The sequence below is a fragment of the Salvelinus namaycush genome, chromosome 24 (assembly GCF_016432855.1).
Source record: "Salvelinus namaycush isolate Seneca chromosome 24, SaNama_1.0, whole genome shotgun sequence".
NCBI lineage: Eukaryota > Metazoa > Chordata > Actinopteri > Salmoniformes > Salmonidae > Salvelinus > Salvelinus namaycush.
In genome coordinates this window covers 20154726-20174347 of record NC_052330.1, presented here as the reverse complement: position 1 = coordinate 20174347, position 19622 = coordinate 20154726, and the positions used below count along the sequence as shown (strand labels likewise).

Here is a 19622-nt window from a genome sequence, read left to right as displayed (position 1 = left end):
CAGACAGGAGTAAGAAAAACACTCTGCTTCCCGACTGACATTGACCCTGGTCTGGGCTGGTGTGATTTGTTCAGCCGCATTACACAATAATAAGTCCCTGATAACACACTCTGAGGACAGACTGCCCAATCACACCCTTGTTTGTCTGTGACACTGTATACAGCTTACAGCACTTTGTGTTCTTTGTTTGACCAGTCATAAACTTAACCACTGTGTGTGCATTTGTGTGCGTGTGCGTGTGTGTGTGTGTGTGCATGAGTGAGTAAGAGAGAGAGTATCTGTACAATATATACCTTGTCATCATCCAGGGTGTGTGTGGGGTCCTGCTGGTCCTCAAGGGCCCTGAGTGTTGCCTCTAGTTCCCCCTCAAAGGTCTGCATCAGGCTGGAGCTCAGGGCCTCCTCTGACTGGCTCTGCTGGAGCTCAGCAATCTGGTCCTGTTGGAGCTGAGAGATCTGGTGAGGAATCTGAGAGATCTGTTGTATCTGCTGAATCATATCCACAGTCCCAGGCTCCAGAGTGGTGGACATCTGAGTATCAGAAACAAAAGAGAGAGAATTACCCCACTGTATGTATCTATCTACAGTTTGCATGATAAAGCTCTAGACAGTTGTGATTGTAACACAGTGAAACAGTGTTGTGAGGGTATTTGTACCTTGGCAGCTTTGATGCATTGGGAGACCTTGTGAAAGTTGCGGTTGAGTTCAGCCAGTTTGGGTTCTACTACGTCTCTGCAGGCAGGACCTCTACTGGTCATTAGGATGATGGCCTGGTCTCTCACACTGTCCACTCTCAGAGTGATGTCATCCAGCTCCTCTAGCAGGGTCTACACACACATCAATCAAACTATTTACACGTTAACAGGTTCATCAATAGCTATTACTCCAATTATTATTTCCCCAGGCTAATTATATCCTAAACTCTGGTAATAGGCTCTAATAAAAATTCAATTGTAATCAACCAATATTGAATTTTCATCCTTCAGTTCCCTCCCCATGCTTTCATCCTCCCCATGCTCTCTCTCCTACTGTCTCCCTTCCCCTCCTTTCCTCTCTCTCTCCTACTGTCTCCTTTCCCCTCCTCTCCTTTCCTCTCCTTTCTCTCTCCTACCATCTCCCTTCCCCTCCTCTCCTTTCCTCTCCTTTCTCTCTCCTACCATCTCCCTTCCCCTCCTCTCCTTTCCTCTCTCTCTCTCCTACCATCTCCCTTCCCCTCCTCTCATTTCCTCTCCTCTCTCTCTCTCCCCTACTGTCTCCCTTCCTGTCCTCTCCTGTCTCTCCACTGTGGGCAGTCTCTCTGTCTCTATCACCTTAACTACTATCTCCCTCTCCACTGTGGGCCGTCTCTATCACCTTAACTACTGTCTCACGCTCCACTGTGGGCAGTTTCTATCACCTTAACTACCATCTCACACTCCACTGTGGGCAGTCTCTCTGTCTCTATCACCTTAACTACTACCTCCCTCTCCACTGTGGGCAGTCTCTATCACCTTAACTACCATCTCCCTCTCCACTGTGGGCAGTCTCTCCGTCTCATCCAGGTGGATCTGGGTCTGGTACAGCCAGGTGCTGATGTGGGCCAGGTTCTCATCAAAGATCTCCACCTCGTTCTGGTGGCTCTGTAGGGAACGCAGGTAGAAAGATGGTAGTGCTGAGCGATTCGAATTTGAGGTCGGTTCCGTTTTTGGTGCGATTATTAAAAAATTTATTTCGGTTTTGATAATTTAAAACATGAAATGTATCATGAAATAATGACGTCATCATACTTTTTGAGCTTTTTAATGGAAATTCCTAAGCTAAAAATAGTGAACATTCAATTGACAAAACATTTTTAAATATTCCATTGTCTCGGTCAGGTCCACATTGGATAAACATCAATAGATAAATAGGAAATTACTAATAAATAACCAAATATTTCAGTTGTGTATATTACTTCATTTTTATTTGATTACCTTATTATTTTTTTATTCCTTAAAATGATCTCCTCTCAGGCAGTAGCAGTCAGCCAGCCAGGCCATGTAATGTTAACTGTCTTTAGTCATCCTATTTAGCTAATCTGCCTAAGTATGTTGCAGAGCTGTCTGACAAAATCATTTTACTAGTTCTTCAAAGTAGATAAGGTATACTTTCACGAACTGTCCCTCTCGTCGTTGTGTTGTGTACATTGCTCTCTCATGCGGTCTAAGCGGTCTGTGTGTATCTAACCTAACGTAACAGACGTAAAAGTGTATCAGTCCAGAGATCTGTATATAATGACGAGATGCTCATGTCTATGCTCTAACAATGGAAGTTGTTCTCCCAAAGGCGGGAAGGCAGGTGATAAGCTTAGGTCCAAAATAAACCCATTGGGCTTATTTTGGACAGACTCTCGCTTCGCCTCTTCCTCTCTGATCCATCTCTATGCCGCAACAAAATGGCGCAATGGATTAGGATCATTGTAGTTAATTACCATGTGTCTGCATTGAACTAGGTTGAATATTTGCTTAATGAAAACTCCAACTCCCTTCAGAGCAGCATCCCACAGTTCTTGACTTGATATCTCCGATTTCTCTAGTGAATGACTTGATTTCTCTAGTGAATGACTTGATTTCTCTAGTGAATGACTTGATTTCTCTCGAGAGAAACGGAGTGCTGAGGCAAGATGCAGGAATTATTCCAAATGTCCCTTCTGACATGATGTTTTTGCTGTCATGTACACATTACTTTACTCAACCATTACTTTAGATCGGATTACCTCTCTATTAATTCTGTCTCTATGATAGTGAAGTATGAACCCACCAGAACGGTGCTCAGCCAGTCCTCGGACCAGGTGCGGACCTGTCCCCAGCCTTCGTTAAGGCCACACAGCTTGTCTTCCAGAGGGCCCTCGCTCCCCTCCACCAGCCCCTGCAGCCCAGCGCTGGTCTCCATCAGCACAGCCAGGTCTGCCTTACGATGCTCCGACTCCTTCAGCATGCCCTGGGGGAGCACACACACACACGTTATACAAACGTAACACAAATCCTCTGCACACCCACACTCTACACAGACACAAAAGCCAAATAAACATTTCAACAAACTAACTATTCTAGCAAGCCCGGTGAACACACATCTCACACACACACACGTGACTCACGTTGGCCCAGGCAATCTCACTGTCTATATCAGCAGGCATGTCTCCAGAGGAGTTTTTCTGCTGCAGCAGGGTCTGGTTGGTGGTCAGCCAGTCCTGTAGGGCGGCGCTGTCCTTATGTAGTCTCAGAGACAAAGACAGAGCCTTCTCCAGGTCCTGCTTCCCCTCTGTCACCTGGAGAGAGAAGAAGAGACGATGGGCTCGCTGTTTGGTTGGTCAAAATGACGATATCCTCATAATTTTGAAATTAGGTAGAAGTATCTTGTTTATTTTAAGAACGCAACTATTCATGATGGCACAGCTGACCAAGTGAGAAGACCAGACTGTTATGTCCTAAGGTTAAACTACTATAGTCACTTCTGTGTGTATTACCTGTGCTCCCAGGTCATTGTAGAGCAGTTTAAGTGCTGTCAGTTGTTCATCCATGCCTCTGGGGTTGTCAGTCTGTTGTTTCTGGACGATCTGTCTTCCTGTCTTTATCACTGTCTCCACCTCTAACTTCACCTCACTCAGAACCTTATACAGTTTCTGAAGGGTTAAGGAGATAGACAGGGAGTGTGAGGGAGAATGTGTGCATGTGTGTGTGTGTGTGTGTGTGTGTGTGTGTGTGTGCGCATGTACATGCACACCTGTAAGAGACTTCTCAAAGTGTTTTAGTTCTAGGTCTCACCATACAGCCAATGAGGTGGGCCTGGATCTGTTGGGGTTCCACCTCCCTGATGTCTAGAATGTGCAGCTCTTCCTTGGCTCCATCTAGAACCCTCTTACAGTCCAGCATGCGCTGCTCAAAGTTAGCAGGCTTCTGGAACAACTGGTACTTAGTGGAGATCTCTCGCAGCTTCCGCTGAAAGACGGAAGAGGCAGCATAATGACCAACCAGAATAATTGCAGAGACAACAACATTTTCAATAAATCATAAACTCCTATGTTATCCTTATAGGCTTTAATGAGAACAATTTCACCCCCTGTCCACTAGGGGTCAGTACCTGCAGCAGGTCCAACATGGTTCCACTGCGAGCAGCCTTGCCCTCTGGGGTGGCAGGAGGCAGATTACCCACGTTCCTACTCCTCAGCTCCTCCACTGTCACCTCATGGGCCGCAATCTCTGCCCCGATGGTCTGCAAAGGATGGAGACGGGTTTAGAGGTCAGGGGTTAAACTGACATCCAAGAAGTAATTGTTGGCATTCGCTACATGTGTTTGTGGGATGTGTCAATGTAGTCGGTCAGATAGAAGATGAGTTTGTGTGTGTGTGTATCTGTCTGTCTGTATGTGTGTACCTGCGCCTCTTGCGGTAGCTGGAAGGCGTCTATGCGGTCGGTGAGGTAGGAGGTGAGTGTGTGGTCTAGCTGGGTCAGTGACTCCTGCAGAGCCTGGAGAACCTGCTCATTCTCCTTCAGAGTGGCCAGTTGCTGCTCTAGACTGATCTGACGGTTCACAGCCTAGATGGATGTAATATCAACATTAAGTCAATATACATAATATATAGACAAGTACATTACCAAACATATACTTATCTGCTTGTTAACAGCCTAGAAAATATAGAAACGGACATAATGCTGATATGTTCAGGACATACAGTACCAGTCAAAAGTTTGGACACACCTACTCATTCAAGGGTTTTTCTTTATTTTTTATATTTTCTGCATTGTAGAATAATAGTGAAGACATCAAAACTATGAAATAACACATATGGAATCATGTAATAACCAAAAAAGTATTAAACAAATCGTCAAAGTAGCCACCCTTTGCCTTGATGACAGCTTTGCACACTCTTGGCATTCTCTCAACCAGCTTCACCTGGAATGCTTTTCCAACAGTCTTAAAGAAGTTCCCACATATTCTGAACACTTGTTGGCTGCCGTTCCTTCACTCTGCGGTCCAACACATCCCAAACCATCTCAATTGGGATGAGGTCGGGTGATTGTGGAGGCCAGGTCTTCTTATGCAGCACTCCATCACTCAAATAGCCCTTACACAGCCTGGAGGTGTGTTGGGTCATTGTCCTGTTGAAAAGCAAATGACAGTCCCACTAAGCACAAACCAGATGGGATGGCGTATCGCTACAGAATGCTGTGGTAGCCATGCTGGTGAAGTGTGCCTTGAATTCTAAATAAATCACTGACAGTGTCACCAGAAAAGCACCCCCACACCATCACACCTCCTCCATGCTTCACGGTGGGAAACACACATTTGGAGATCATCCATTCACCTACTCTGCGTCTCACAAAGACACGGCAGTTGGAACCAAAAATCTCACATTTGGACTCATCAGACCAAAGAACTGATTTACACCTGTCTAATGTCCATTGCTTGTGTTTCTTGGCCCAAGCAAGTCTCTTCTTATTGGTGTCCTTTAGTAGTGGTTTCTTTGCAGCAATTCGACCATGAAGCCCTGATTCACGCAGTCTCCTCTGAACAGTTGATGTTGAGATGTGTCTGTTACTTGAACCCCGTGAAGCATTTATTTGGGATGCAATTTCTGAGGCTGGTAATTCTAATGAACTTATCCTCTGCAGCAGAGGTAACTCTGAGTCTTCCTTTCCTGTGGTGGTCCACATGAGAGCCAGTTTCCTCATAGCGCTTGATGGTTTTGCGACTGCACTTGAAGAAACTTTCAAAGTTCTTGAAATTTTCCACATTGACTGACCTTCATGTCTTAAAAGTAATGATGGACTGTGGTTTTTATTTGTTTATTTGAGCTATTTTACCAAACAGGGCTATCTTCTGTATACCACCGCTACCTTGTCACAACATAACTGATTGGCTCAAACGCATTAAGGAAAGAAATTCCACAAATTAACTTTTAACAAGGCACACCTGTTAATTGAAATGCATTCCAGGTGACTACCTCATGAAGCTGGTTGAGAGAATGACAAGAGTGTGCAAAGCTGTCATCAAGGCAAAGGGTGGCTACTTTAAAGAATCTCAAATATAACATATATTTTGATTTGTTTAACACTTTTTTGGTTACTACATGATTTCTTATGTGTTATTTCATAGTTGTTATGTCTTCACTATTATTCTACAATGTAGAAAATAGTACAAATAAAGAAAAACCCTGGATTTTTTATTATTTAACCTTTATTTAACTAAGCAAGTCAGTTAAGAACAAATTCTTATTTACAGTGACAGTCTAGGAACAGTGGGTTAACTGCCTTGTTCAGGGGCAGAACGACAGATTTTTACCTTGTCAGCTCGGGGATTCGATCTAGCAACCTTTTAGTTACTGGCCCAACGCTCTAACCACTAGGCTACCTGAATGAGTAGGTGTGTTCAAACTTTTGACTGGTACTGTATATGAGTAAGTCTACGCCTGTTGTTAATGGGGCATGTGACGAATACAATTCGATTTGATTTATTATCTACTACCATATACACAATTCACAAATAGAAAACAAGTTGTTGTCGAGGATCGACGAGGCATGTAGTTTCTCACAAACAAAGATGCAGAAAGAGACAGACAGCCACTTGATGGCTATGTACAAAGACTGTTGTTTTTCTCATCCACACACACACACACACACACACACACACACACACACACACACACACACACACACACACACACACACACACACCTGGTGGCTGAGCTGATCGTAGCAGGAGTTGAAGGTCTCTAGTCTCTCTGAGATAAGTTCGTCCAGGATGCCCCCATCTATCAGGGTCTGACCCAACTCCCTGATCTGTGTCCTGTTGTCACCTGGGTGGCGCAACACACACTCCAACGACTAGAGAGAGAAAGAGGAGGGGAGAAGAGAGGGAGAGATAAAGAATAAAGGTGACAGGGTGAGAGAGAGAAGGGGAGGAAAGAGGGAAAGAAAGAGGGCGACGTGTCAGTGTTTATATACACTATATATACACAAGAGTATGTGGACGCCCCTTCAAATTAGTGGATTCAGCTATTTCAGCCACACCCGTTGCTCACAGGTGTACAAAATGGAGCGCACAGCTATGCAATCTCCATAGTCAAACATTGGCAGTAGAATGGCTGAAGAGCTCAGTGACTTTCAACGTTGCACCATCATAGGATGCCACCTTTCCAAGTCAGTTCGTCAAATTTCTGCCCTGCTAGAGCTGCCCCGGTCACCTGTAAGTGCTGTTATTGTAAAGTGGACGTCAAGGAGCAACACCGGCTCAGGCGCAAAGTGGTAGGCCACACAAACTCACAGAACTTGACAGCTGAAGCGCGTAGCATGTAAAAATCGTCTGTTTTGGGTTGTAACACTCACTACCGAGTTCCAAACTGCCTCTGGAAGCAATGTCAGCACAATAACTGTTCGTCGGGAGCATCATGAAATGGGTTTCTATGGCTGAGCAGCCACACACAAGCCTAAGATAACCATGTGCAATACCAAGCGTCGGCTGGAGTGGTGTAAAGCTCACTGTCATTGGGCTCTGGAGCAGTGGAAACACGTTCTCTGGGGTGATGAATCCAGCTTCACCATCTGGCAGTCCGATGGACAAATCTGGATTTGGCGGATACCAGGAGAACGCTATCTGCCCCAATGCATAGTGCCAACTGTAAAGTTTGGTGGAGGAGGAATAATGGTCTGGGGCTGTTCTTCATGGTTCGGGCTAGGCCCCTTAGTTCCAGTGAAGGGAAATCTTAACGCTACAGCATACAATGACATTCTAGACAATTCTGTGCTTCCAAATTTGTGGCAACAGTTTAAGGAAGGCCCTTTTCTGTTCCAGCATGACAAGTCCCCCGTGCACAAAGCTTGGTCCATACAGAAATGGTTTGTTGAGATCGGTGTGGAAGAACTTGACTGGCCTGCACAGAGCCCTGACCTCAACCCCATCGAACACCTTTGGGATGAATTGTTACACCGACTGCGAGCCAGGCTTAATTGCCCAACATCAGTGCCCGACCTCACTAATGCTCTTGTGGCTGAATGGAAGCAAGTCCCCGCAGCAATGTTCCAACATCTTGTGGAAAGCCTTCCCAGAAGAGAGAAGGCTGTTATAGCAGCAAAGGGGAGGACCAACTCCATATTAATGCCCATGATTTTGGAATGAGATGTTCGACAAGCAGGTGTCCACATACTTTTGGTTGGTCATGCAGTGTAGGTCGGTGTCACTCTTACAGTACCTGAGGTAGGCAGACAGAGTGCTGGAGTCTGCCCAAAGAGGACAGACTGGTGACATCATCAAAGTAAGAGAAACAGACAGAACACAAAACAATACCTTCTAGGGTCAAAAGGAAAAAACAAGCGAATAACATGAAAGAAAGGGGGAAAGGGAGACAATTGAATAAAGAGGGTGAGTCAGAGTGGTGGGAAGGATGGGGGATGGAGGGATTAAAGGAGAGAGCATACGATAAAGTGGAGGGGAGAGAATGAGAGATGAAAAAGGAAAGAAAGAAGACTGGATAGGTTTAAATAGAGATATCTACCTCCAAAGCCTTGTTGACAGCCTCAGTGCTCTCAGGTAGATTCTCTGTAGCCTGAAGCTTCTCCTCCAACGTGTTGAGCCAGCCCTGCTCCAGGTCCAAGTACTGCAGCAGCTCCATCCAACACGACCACACCTCCTACACAGGAGACCACACGAACGCGGTCAGGAAGACCATATGAGACACGGACATATATACCTACAACCACATTACTGTATGATATAAACACAAATACAACAAAGAACCAGTGCCTCATAAGTTGTTTGGACTAGTCTTATCAAACTCTTTACCTCCAGGGTGTGACACTTGCTCTTGAAGCGGTCACATAGTTTCTGATAGTTCCCCAGGACTCCCCCCAGCTCCTCTGTCAGGTCCTGGCCACTGCCACCAGGGGTCATCTTAGCCTTAGCCACCAACATGTTAATGTTGTCCTTCAATATCTTCACTCTCACCTCCTTCTGTAGCACATCCTCTTTAGCCCTCTAAGTAGGGAGGGGAGAGAAGGGAAGAGATGAGGCAAAGGGGAAAGAAAGAGACATGCCAGATTATCAGGATAGTATTTTCACATAAGAGGGGCCATAACTGGCTACATAGCATTAAAGTGGGATTCTTTTGGTTTAGTTGGTGGGACTTTCTTTCTAGAAGGAATGAGGAGTTCCTAGTTGTCCAGTATTTTTTTTAAATGTCAAAGTTCTGTCCTCTGTTCCCCACCTTCATCTCTTCCAGTGCCCCCTCCAGCTCCTCAGGACTCTTGTACTCAAAGTCTCTCATGAGGAACTCCTCGTCCACCTGGGCCATCCATTCCTGCATCTCTGCCAAGTCTTTCCTTAGGTTCACCTGCCTCTCCTGGCTCTCACTTACACGCTCCTGGTGGCTCAGCAGCTACCCAGAGACAACAGAGAGATAACACGGACCACTGTCAGGTTACACAGGGTAGCAAGTACACAGAGTGTCTTAATAACATGTCAGGTTTTAAATAAGACGCTGACATTAAATACACAGAAAAGTGTATGAGCAGTACAGTATGCAGGCTTCATTTATTTTAGGGGGAAGATCAGCTTTAATATTGCAGATTGTGGCTTCTATCAATGTAATTATCTGCATAATTTCCAATCCCCATATATTTTTTGTAAATATATATTATTTTATATATATATTTTTTTAAATATATTTTCCCCTAACCCTACCACCCCTCCCCTAATTGGAGTAAACTAATGGAAAACAATACTTAAGCTTCTACTTTCAGTTTATACAGTCTATACATTTTACAGACAGTATATTTTACATTAGTTATCTTTTGTTTGTTTTTAATCCCATCTGACAGCTACCCTCAGCCCCTCCCATCTATCTCTGAAGACCATCCAGTTTTGATTTCTAGCTGTCATATATTTTTCCACTGTTCTGTGATGTTTCACAAAAGTTCTGAACCTTTCAATTCTCATAGTTTCTACAGATCGTAAATTAAAGATAAACATTTTTTAAGAGTATTATTATATTATTGATCAATTGTCTGTTTTTTCAAATCCCACAGCAGTGCTATTTGCAAAGTTAGCTCCAAGTAAATATTGCAATTTGTTAGCCATTCCTGAACCTGCGACCAAAAACAAGCTACATATGGGGAGTACCAAAACAAGTGATCTAATGATACTGTCTCTTTGCAGCAGAATCTGCAGGGCTGGGATGGTTGTATATTTACAGTGCATTCTGAAAGTATTCAAACCCCTTGACTTTTTCCACATTTTGTTACGTTACAGCCTTATTCTAAAATGTATCAAATTGGGAGGGTTTTCTCATCAATACACCAAAATGACAAAAGAAAAGAAATCTAAAAAACCTGTTTTGACATTGTTATTGTGGGTAGGTTGATGAAGAAAAAAATGTATTTAATACATTGTAGAATAAGGCTGTAACGTAACAAAATGTGGAAAAAGTCAAGGGTTTTGAATACTGTCCGAATGCACTGTATAACACTGTATTGGTTGAACCCAGCGTCGTTTTGTGTATCAGTTCATAAACCATGTGCATATGAAATCGGTACATCGAAAATCTCCTCCCAACTATTTTGCAACCGGTATGGTACAGCTGTCAATTTTTGGGTGGTGAAATGAAACTTGTATACTTTTTTATTTATATCAATTTTTTTAACCAACATTTTTTTGCAGGCTTTATTGTATCCAGTGTTGTTTGAACTGTCCTCTTTCTCCTCACCTGTTTGCTCAGTGTCTCCCACCTCCCCTGGCACTCCTCCAGTTTAGCCTGCCCCCAGTGGGCCAACTCTGGTACTGCAGCCCCCTGCACCGCCAATACGTTCTCTCCTATCTGCTTCACTAAACTCTCCACTGACTCCATCTCACTCACATACTCCTAAGAAGGAGATGGGGGAGAGAGGGGCATGGGTTATAACATTGCAGTACTTTAGGTCTAACAGTTCAATAAAGTTTTGTTTGTTTTTGAATGGTGGGACCTATGACCTTGCACTGGTTGAGCTCTTCCTGTAGTCTCTCTGCGTCTCCCTGGCCCTTGGCATCCCGTGACATCAGTTCCTGTACGCCATCCAGCCAGCGCTCCAACTCCACCACACGCACCTGGAAACAACATCATCGTGAACGTTATTGACAACAATCACTACCTTATTTTGTCATTGCTTGGGTCCTATAAAAGTTCCATTGATGTTTAAGCAGACTAGAGGCAGGATATTCTATGGGACAGTTTTCTACCTGATTGTCCTTCAGGCTACCCAGGATGCACTGCAGCGTGCCCAGCTCCTCGCGTGCCCTGGAGGAGAGCTGACTCCATTTTTGTAGTTCTGCAGGGTCCGAGGCCTGCTGCATCTGCTCTATCTCTATACACAGAGCCTAAGGCGAGAGAGAGAAAAAACTACATGACCCATAACCCATTATTATTCTGCAGCTGAGGGACAAATTATAGGACAATTGTCAGGTGTGGTAGGTAGCCTAGGGGTAGAGGTGAGTAAGCTGATCTGAGACAGTCAGTCTGCAGGGTGTGTTTAAACCTCAGGGGCAGGAGCAGCGTTTGAGGCAGCAGCTACAGCCTGCAGCAGTGGGAACATGCATGGTAGACTGGTTGCAGTCTGAGGGTTGGAGCTCTGAGCCACAGGCAGCAGGCAGGGTGCCCAGAAAGTTCCCAGGCTGCCCTGGCACCATGCTTTATCTACCACGATAACGAGGCCTACAGCCGACCCACATTCCTACAGACTCTCTCTCAATCACACACACACAGACACACACACGCACACACACACACACGCACACAGACGCACACACACACAAACACACCCTTGCAAGCAGAAACATACACACACATCCCTCTTTCTCCTCTGTTGCGGTTGAAAGATTAAAGAGGGACGTATAGGTGTGAGAATTGTATGTTGGAACCAGAGCAGACAGACAGCTACTAGGTCTGGACTCAGCCATTAACAGATAATCCACAAATACACTGCTACACGATAACACACGGACAACTGGAACACAGTACAGAGAAAGATGAATAAAAGTCCTGATGCCGCTCACCTGTGCCCGCTCCACTGCCCCCTCCACTGTAGGCACATCCATGATGTCTTCCCGCAGTGTGCCCAGTCTAGCCTCCAGACCATCTACGAGGTCAGTCCCAGACTCCACAGTGTTCCCAGACACATCATCCTCACTGACCACAGGAATCTGGTCACCCTGAACCACCTGTATCATCTGGGCCCTCTGGTCATCAACATAGTGGAGGCTGGCCAGCGCTGGAACACAGACAGGGGGAGAGGAGACACTGTTAAGTCAAGGGTTATAGTATCTAGTTGCCACAAGAGGTCAGAGTATTGTTTTGGGAATTCCCATAGGTACTGGCTGTTATAATTTGTGGCTGTTATGAACTCACTGAGCTCTGTGTGTGGGTGGGTGTGTGTGCCTTCCATTTCACTGTATGTCAGAGAGAGAGTGTGTGCTGCACATTTGCCCAAGGGTCCAGATGTGGGCTGTGTGTGCCTCATGGCAAGCCTAAATGAGGTTTCACAACTAATGCAAGCCAGTGGTTCATACCCGCTGAACCTTCAATATGCCACAGTAAACACAATGAAAACAGAAAACTGCATCAACATACTTTAACAGAATGTGCTAAATTCAACCCTGTTGGGCAAAAATTAACACAACACACACTGCTCTCACAGGCATGAGTTCTCTCGCATAATCTGCCTGTGTTTATATACAGCAGACAGAGAGAGGCAGGGGAGAAAAAGGGATAGAGAGAGGCCCAGTGAAAGACTGACTCTCTGAAGCAGAAACAAAATGGTTTTCCTCAGGGCAGTGGCACACACACACTCCTTTTAGGGTCAGAAGACAAATAGGCCTCTCCAATATACTTTTACATTATTTTCGAGCAGGACTCATAAATTCCAGGAGAAAAATGTTGATTGATTTCAGAACTCCTAAAACTCAAAACCTGGTCCTTGGGAGCTTGGCAGAGACCACACACACACACACACACACACACACACACACACACACGGTCCTGCGTATTCAGTGGTCATATAAGGGCATCATCGATTACTTCTGTCCAACCAAGGCTGGATATAAAGCTGATGTCATATCACAGCTCCAGCAGTAAGAGCCAGTAGAGTTCATTGATCTGGCATCAATCCTGTAGCCTCAGTAAAAACTATGGAAGGTTTAGGACCGCCACCACTGATGAAGTGCTGAAAGAGCACAAGTCCATTCATAGGGCATTGATAAAGCTTTGACCCAATGGCGACCAAGCATTTCTAAAGTGTTTATACAGTGTTGTCAGAGCATGGGTCAAGTCCCTGCATTGATTTCTAGCAAATGTTAAAGCAGTGTTGTGGTCCCATACCTGCATTGATCTCCTGCTCCCTGGTCTGTAGCTGCTGCAGTGTGGAGGCCTGGTGGGCAGAGACAGTGGCCATGTTGGCTGTGAGAGTGGGCGGGACATCTATTGACTCCACCTCTGCAGAGAGCTGGTCCAATCGTGGGCTCAGGGCAGTCAGCTGGGCCAACCGCGACTGGAGACAGACATACAAACAGATAAGACGAAAGGGTAAACAGACTTCACGACACATCTGTTGATATATTGATATGATTTGTGATGTTTAACAGTTTCAGTGGGGGTCGTCTCCATGGCGATAATCAAACCAGAGGTCAGGGTGAGGGTGATGGTTCTACGGGTTGGGTTCTAACCTGGCACTCTGTCCTGAGGGTTCTAAGGGCAGCCTCATCAGATCTGGTACTGTCTGTTCCACTCAGCCACTGGTCCTGTTCTCCCAGAACCTTGTCCACAGCAGCCAACTCAGAGCAGAGGCTTCTGACCCAGGTCTGGGCCTGGACCCAGTCACACAGAGCCTTCAGCTCACTCACACACACCTCCCATTCAGCCTCCACCACATCTATATCACACCTGATAGAGTCCACACTCACTCCCTCTACAGAGAGGGAGGGGGTAGGGAAGGATAGGAGTGAAGGAGAGAGAGAAATAGAAATGAGGGAGTGGGAGAAGGGTGAGATAGACGCAAGGAGAATGTGGCAAATAAAAATGTAGGGGAGATTGAGAAAAGGAGAGAAGGGAGAGAGAGGTGGAAAGGTTAAAAAAAAACACACCAACACTATAACACCACTACTTCTCCATCTTTCCTTACTGTTATCATGCTGTAAACAAATAAAGCAGGAGTGCCTGAGCGTTTCACTGCACTGTAAATGAAGCCAGGAGCCTCAAGTCTTGCTGCAGGTTTTTATGACAATACCTGCAAACACACAAGTCATGCTTACTGGCAACCAATAAAAATCAGGTTTAAAAATACCCCCAAATATACAACAGCTGTGGGGAAAGTATCTTACGAGACCAACAGGATATTTCTGGAACAGGATATTTCTGGAAGAGCCAATAAATACACTAAAAACTGTTTTAAGTGAGAATAGGCACTGGTCTGAAGCCGAAAAAGAAAGGAAATTCACATGAGCACCACAATGCCTATTCCACCCATGCTCTACCAAGGTTTTCCAGTACACAGCTCTGATCTACTACAGTAGCTATGTTGGTATTGTACTTCAATCTATGTGTACATAGCTTTTAAAACAAACCTCACCTAGGAGATTTGCACTTCATGAAATTAAGGTGAAGGTCAAGTAGAGTGAACCAATATCCAATCACATCAACAGAAATTATTCATAAAATAATGTGTAACTCTAGTAAAAACGTAAGGACATTGCTACAATGTTACAAATGTTAAACACAAAATACAAACATAATAAATAAAGGTACTTATTATTTTGCTTTTCTGGGGATTCCATACCTTTCTCCAGCGGTTCCATCAGGCGCCGCCCTCCTTGGGTCACCTGACCAACCTGAGCCTCCTTCGACAACAGCTGTGCCTCCAAAGCCTACAGTGATTGGATGACAGACATGAAATCAACTAATCGAAAAGTTTTCCATTCATCCTAAAGTACAACCTTTTGCCAATGCCAAATTGAGAGCACCTAATGTTACCTGTAAATGGATCATGGAAGCTGTATTTTTTTATGGACCTACCTGTAGTTTTTCCTGAAGGTCGGGGTTTTCAGGGTCAGTAGAGGCCACGGTCTGAGCTGAAACTTTCCATGTGTTCAGCCATCTCAGGAGGTCAGATAAGTCACTCTCCAACCTGATGGAGCAGAGAGAGTTTGGTTCTGTACTGATGTAGTTGTCTGTATGTGAGTGTGTGAGTGTGTGTGTGTTCCAGTCCTTACCCTCCCCTGAGTTCCGACTCATCCGTCTCCACCAATCGTCTCTTGGGAGGAGTGGGCGGGGCCAGCTCCTGGTCGTCAAGCCCCTTCTCAGGCTGTGCTGCCGCCACAGCGACCGTTTCCATCACGACCGTCTCCATTGCGAAGCCTTCCGCAATCTGAGCCATCCCAGCGGCCTTCGTCACGGCCTCCGTCACCTTGGCAATGGTTCAGAACATGCGTGTGAGCGACTGATTGCAACCAGGCTGAACAGAGAACCCAACAGGACAAATGAACTGGATCAAAATGGCCACTGTGGTATTGTGACTAGTAAATGCCTATGGGCAGTCCGACACCACCATAGCCTGGTATACAGGTATATAGTCATTTACATCCCCTGCACAAGACAGTGCATTGACTTGACTGCTTTTTAATCCTGTTCTTCTCTTATTTGGAGGTTTCCATCCACTAATGGCTCTTTGGACAGACCAGTGAGAAACTGTGCGACCTGCTGACTCTGTTTCAAGTTGCAAGTTTTATTAGTCATACGTACAAGATACACATGGTATACACTATCCAACGAAATTGCTTACTTGCAGGTTTCTTCTCAACAATGCAACAACAAGAAATGATAAAAGATAAGAATATGAAAATAAAGTAAATGATTCAGTAGAATAGAATAAACGTTTTAGCATAAGTGTAAAAGGCTCTGCATGGTCAATCCGACATCTGCAGTGGCCATACAGCATTTATTAGATATAGCCTCTGCGGAAGTCAGGGCATTCCTACTTCTTGTGCTTCGCAGGGCAGTTGTGAAGGAAGTTGTCAAGGAGGTCAACCAATCATGTCAATCCGGATTGTTACATCATTTGGGAGGCGCACGGCGATGTGGTACGGAGCTCGATTGGGCCTCAGCAAGCCTCTGGAGGCTATGCAATAACGTCACAGAGAAGTATGGTCAGTTCAAGTGTTCAGCAGTCTGATGGCTTGTAGATAGAAACTGTCTCTGAGCCTGCTGGTATCAGGCCTCACACTCCGATACCATCTGCCTGACGCTAAGGGAGTGAACAGTTCGTGGCTGGGGTGTGTGGGTTCCTTGATTATGCTGCTGGACTTCCTCAGGCACCGTTTCAAGTAGGTCCTGGATGGGTGGGAACACGGCCCCAGTGATGTACTGGGACGTCTTCACCACACGCTGGAGGGCCTTGAAGTCGTGCACTGAGCAATTCCCGTACCAGGCCGTGATGCAACCGGTCAGGACGCTCTCGATGGTGCAGCGGTAGTATTTTGAGTCACTCGGGGTGGCATGCCGAATTTCTTCATCCACCTTGTGAATTGGAGACGCTATTACTCCCTCTTGACAAGAGTTGTAGTGTTTTTGGTCCATGTCAAGTCCTCGGTGATGTGGACGCCAATGAACTTAAAACTGCTGACTCTCTCTACTGCAGTCCCATTGATGTGGATCGGGTCTGTGTTCCTTCCTCTGCTTCCTGAAGTCAACAATCAACTCCTTAGTTTTGCTGACATTAAGGGAGAGGTTGTTGTCCTGGCACCACAATGCCAGTTCACTTACCTCGCCCCTATAAGCAAACTTGATGATGGAGTTTGTGTCATGCAAACAGCGAGAACAGGGAGTACAGCAAAGGGCTGAGGACACACCCCTGAGGGGCCCCTGTGTTAAGAGTCCGTGTGAAGGAGGTGTTTTTTATTTATTTATTTTTTATTTCACCTTTATTTAACCAGGTAGGCTAGTTGAGAACAAGTTCTCATTTACAACTGCGACCTGGTCAAGATAAAGCAAAGCAGTGCGACACAAACAACAACACAGAGTTACACATGGAATAAACACGCGTACAGTTAATAACACAATAGAAAAAAAAGAAAGTCTATATACAGTGTGTGCAAATGGCGTGAGGAGGTAAGGCAATAAATAGGCTATAGTAGCAAAGTAATTAGTGTTTAGCAAATTAACACCGGAGTGATAGATGAGCAGATGATGATGTGCAAGTAGAGATACTGGTGTGCAAAAGAGCAGAAAAGTAATAAAAACAATATGGAGATGAGGTAGGTAGATTGGGTGGGCTATTTACAGATGGACTATGTACAGCTGCAGCGATCGGTTAGCTGCTCAGATAGCTGATGTTTAAAGTTAGTGAGGGAAATATAAGTCTCCAGCTTCAGCAATTTTGCAATTCGTTCCAGTCATTGGCAGCAAAGAACTGTAAGGAAAGGCGGCCAAAGAGGTGTTGGCTTTGGGGACGACCAGTGAGATATACCTGATGGAGCGCGTGCTATGGGTGGGTGCTGTTATCGTGACCAGTGAGCTGAGATAAGGCGGAGCTTTACCTAGCATAGACTTATAGATGACCTGGAGCCAGTGGGTCTGGCGACGAATATGTAGCGAGGGCCAGCCGACTAGAGCGTACAGGTCGCAGTGGTGGGTAGTATAAGGGGCTTTGGTGACAAAACGGATGGCACTGTGATAGATTGCATCCAGTTTGCTGAGTAGAGTATTGGAAGCTATTTTGTAAATGACATCGCCGAAGTTGAGGATCGGTAGGATAGTCAGTTTTACGAGAGTATGTTTGGCGGCGTGAGTGAAGGAGGCTTGTTGCGAAATAGGAAGCCGATTCTAGATTTAATTTTGGATTGTGTTGTTGCCAATCCTTGCAGCCTGTGGTCTGCCCGTCAGGGTCCAGGATCCAGTTGCAGAGAGTGGTATCCAGACCCAGGGTTCTGAGCTTAGTGTTGAGCTTGGAGGGAACAATAGTGTTGAATGCTGAACTGTAGTCAATAAACAGCATTCTCACATAGGTGTGCCTCTTGTCCAGATGTGTTAGGGCCATGTGAATAGTGATGGAAATGGTTGAATGTGTCAGCTGAATGTTTTTCATGCCAGATTAAAGAATTGTGGCATTTGGTCTCCATGGTAATTAGGTAATTAAGTGATATGAGGACAGGAATGGAGCTGCCTACACACACAGGTTTGTGTCTGTGTCTCCACGAGCTCAGGTCTGTTGAGGTGTTATGATATTGGGACTGACACACACACACAAACACACACCTGGTAGGAGCAGTCCTCTAGTCTCTGGACCAGGTTATCCCATCTCTGGGTCAGCTCCTCTGTGTCTCCCTCGATCCTCGCCCCCGCCTCGGCGCTTCTCAGCAGTGACCTCACATCCTGTCCCGCATCCCTCAGCTGGTCAAGCGTCCGCCGCTTCTTCTCCATGTCCTCCTTCAGGAGCTAGGGTACGGCAAGTCACAGGGGTCAAAGGTTCCTAGCCGACCTCAAATGCATCTGCAGTTAGCATGTGGTTCGCAAAGTAATAATAAACAGAATAGAAAAGATGTTGGGTGTTGCTAATAGTTTCCAGCTGTCATTTCTGTGTCTAGACTATACTGTAGCCTTCAGCAACCATAGAGATTCACATTATAAATGTATTATAAATGATAAGAAAACATTTCCCAAAGCTCTACATCTCAGGCTGAACTTTTTGATTGCCTTATATTACCTTTGACATTCCTGATAATATAATTGGTAATAACACATGAAGCCAAATATGAAATAGTAGCTAATCCATGTCAAAAATTCATTTCCTCATCCGCCTGCACTTCCGCAAAAACGACCCCACTCTTTATATCACAGAGCTCTTAGAAAGGATACGGCAATTTGATTTCGCAGGTAAATGCTAACGTCATTAATGAACGTAGCCTGGCAATTAGCACGTCGTAGCATCTTGTGGCACACCACTTACCGCTAATCTGCGGACATTAGCATTCATCTCTCCCGGGTCCTTGAAGGCGTTGGTCTGAACCTCACCTAAGGCCACCTCTTTCTCTGTCAGCCACGCTTGGAACAAACTCTGAAAGAGGAACGAGTGAATAGGTTAACTTTCTGACATAACACAAACAAAGGGATGAGTTCTGGAGCTATGGGACTAGTTGATGTGTGAGCTCATTTTAGATCTGGGAATTGAATTAGGGAACACATTTACCTGAGATTATTGAATTACCTGAACCTCATAACAAACAGTCAAACTCATGTCTCGCTAGACTGAGATCCTATGTCTGTGTATACAAGGCTTTCTCCAGTACTCCAACTACAGTAAAGGAACTTCCAATCAGAACTGATTGGAGCTCATTCTCAATGAATGGACTTTTCTCAGTTTAGTAGCATTCAAGTCAAAATAAAAATGTGGGTGTGTGTGTTTGTGTTCACCTGGTCCTCCAGCAGCTGCTGCCACACCAGGAGGATGTCCTGTAACTTGTGCCACCTCTCCTCTGTCCACCGACACACTGCCGCCCAGCGCTCTCCCAGAGACTGAGAGGAGGAAACGAGGGTGAGACAGAGAGAAAGAGAGATTTAGCCATTATACAATCAATTGAAATCAACAATTAACAGGA

The 19622-nt window shown here is 45.3% G+C and overlaps 1 protein-coding gene across 1 annotated transcript in view; it reads right to left on the bottom strand.

The window, feature by feature from the left end:
• utrn (utrophin) overlaps positions 1-19622 on the bottom strand; it is a 253373-nt gene that overhangs the window by 210566 nt on the left and 23185 nt on the right. The window contains exons 11-36 of the mRNA XM_038962307.1: positions 19438-19539; positions 18974-19081; positions 18283-18462; positions 15243-15436; positions 15046-15157; positions 14810-14897; positions 13701-13942; positions 13357-13525; positions 13068-13072; positions 12036-12164; positions 11223-11360; positions 10977-11090; positions 10714-10869; positions 9217-9387; positions 8796-8987; positions 8509-8643; positions 6692-6841; positions 4391-4552; positions 4098-4229; positions 3782-3955; positions 3484-3639; positions 3115-3285; positions 2778-2957; positions 1490-1618; positions 656-826; positions 294-530 (exon numbers count right to left, since the gene is read on the bottom strand). Of these exons, the coding sequence (XP_038818235.1) occupies positions 294-530; positions 656-826; positions 1490-1618; positions 2778-2957; positions 3115-3285; positions 3484-3639; positions 3782-3955; positions 4098-4229; positions 4391-4552; positions 6692-6841; positions 8509-8643; positions 8796-8987; positions 9217-9387; positions 10714-10869; positions 10977-11090; positions 11223-11360; positions 12036-12164; positions 13068-13072; positions 13357-13525; positions 13701-13942; positions 14810-14897; positions 15046-15157; positions 15243-15436; positions 18283-18462; positions 18974-19081; positions 19438-19539 (3897 nt within the window). The remainder of the gene's footprint in view (positions 1-293; positions 531-655; positions 827-1489; positions 1619-2777; positions 2958-3114; positions 3286-3483; positions 3640-3781; positions 3956-4097; positions 4230-4390; positions 4553-6691; positions 6842-8508; positions 8644-8795; positions 8988-9216; positions 9388-10713; positions 10870-10976; positions 11091-11222; positions 11361-12035; positions 12165-13067; positions 13073-13356; positions 13526-13700; positions 13943-14809; positions 14898-15045; positions 15158-15242; positions 15437-18282; positions 18463-18973; positions 19082-19437; positions 19540-19622) is intronic.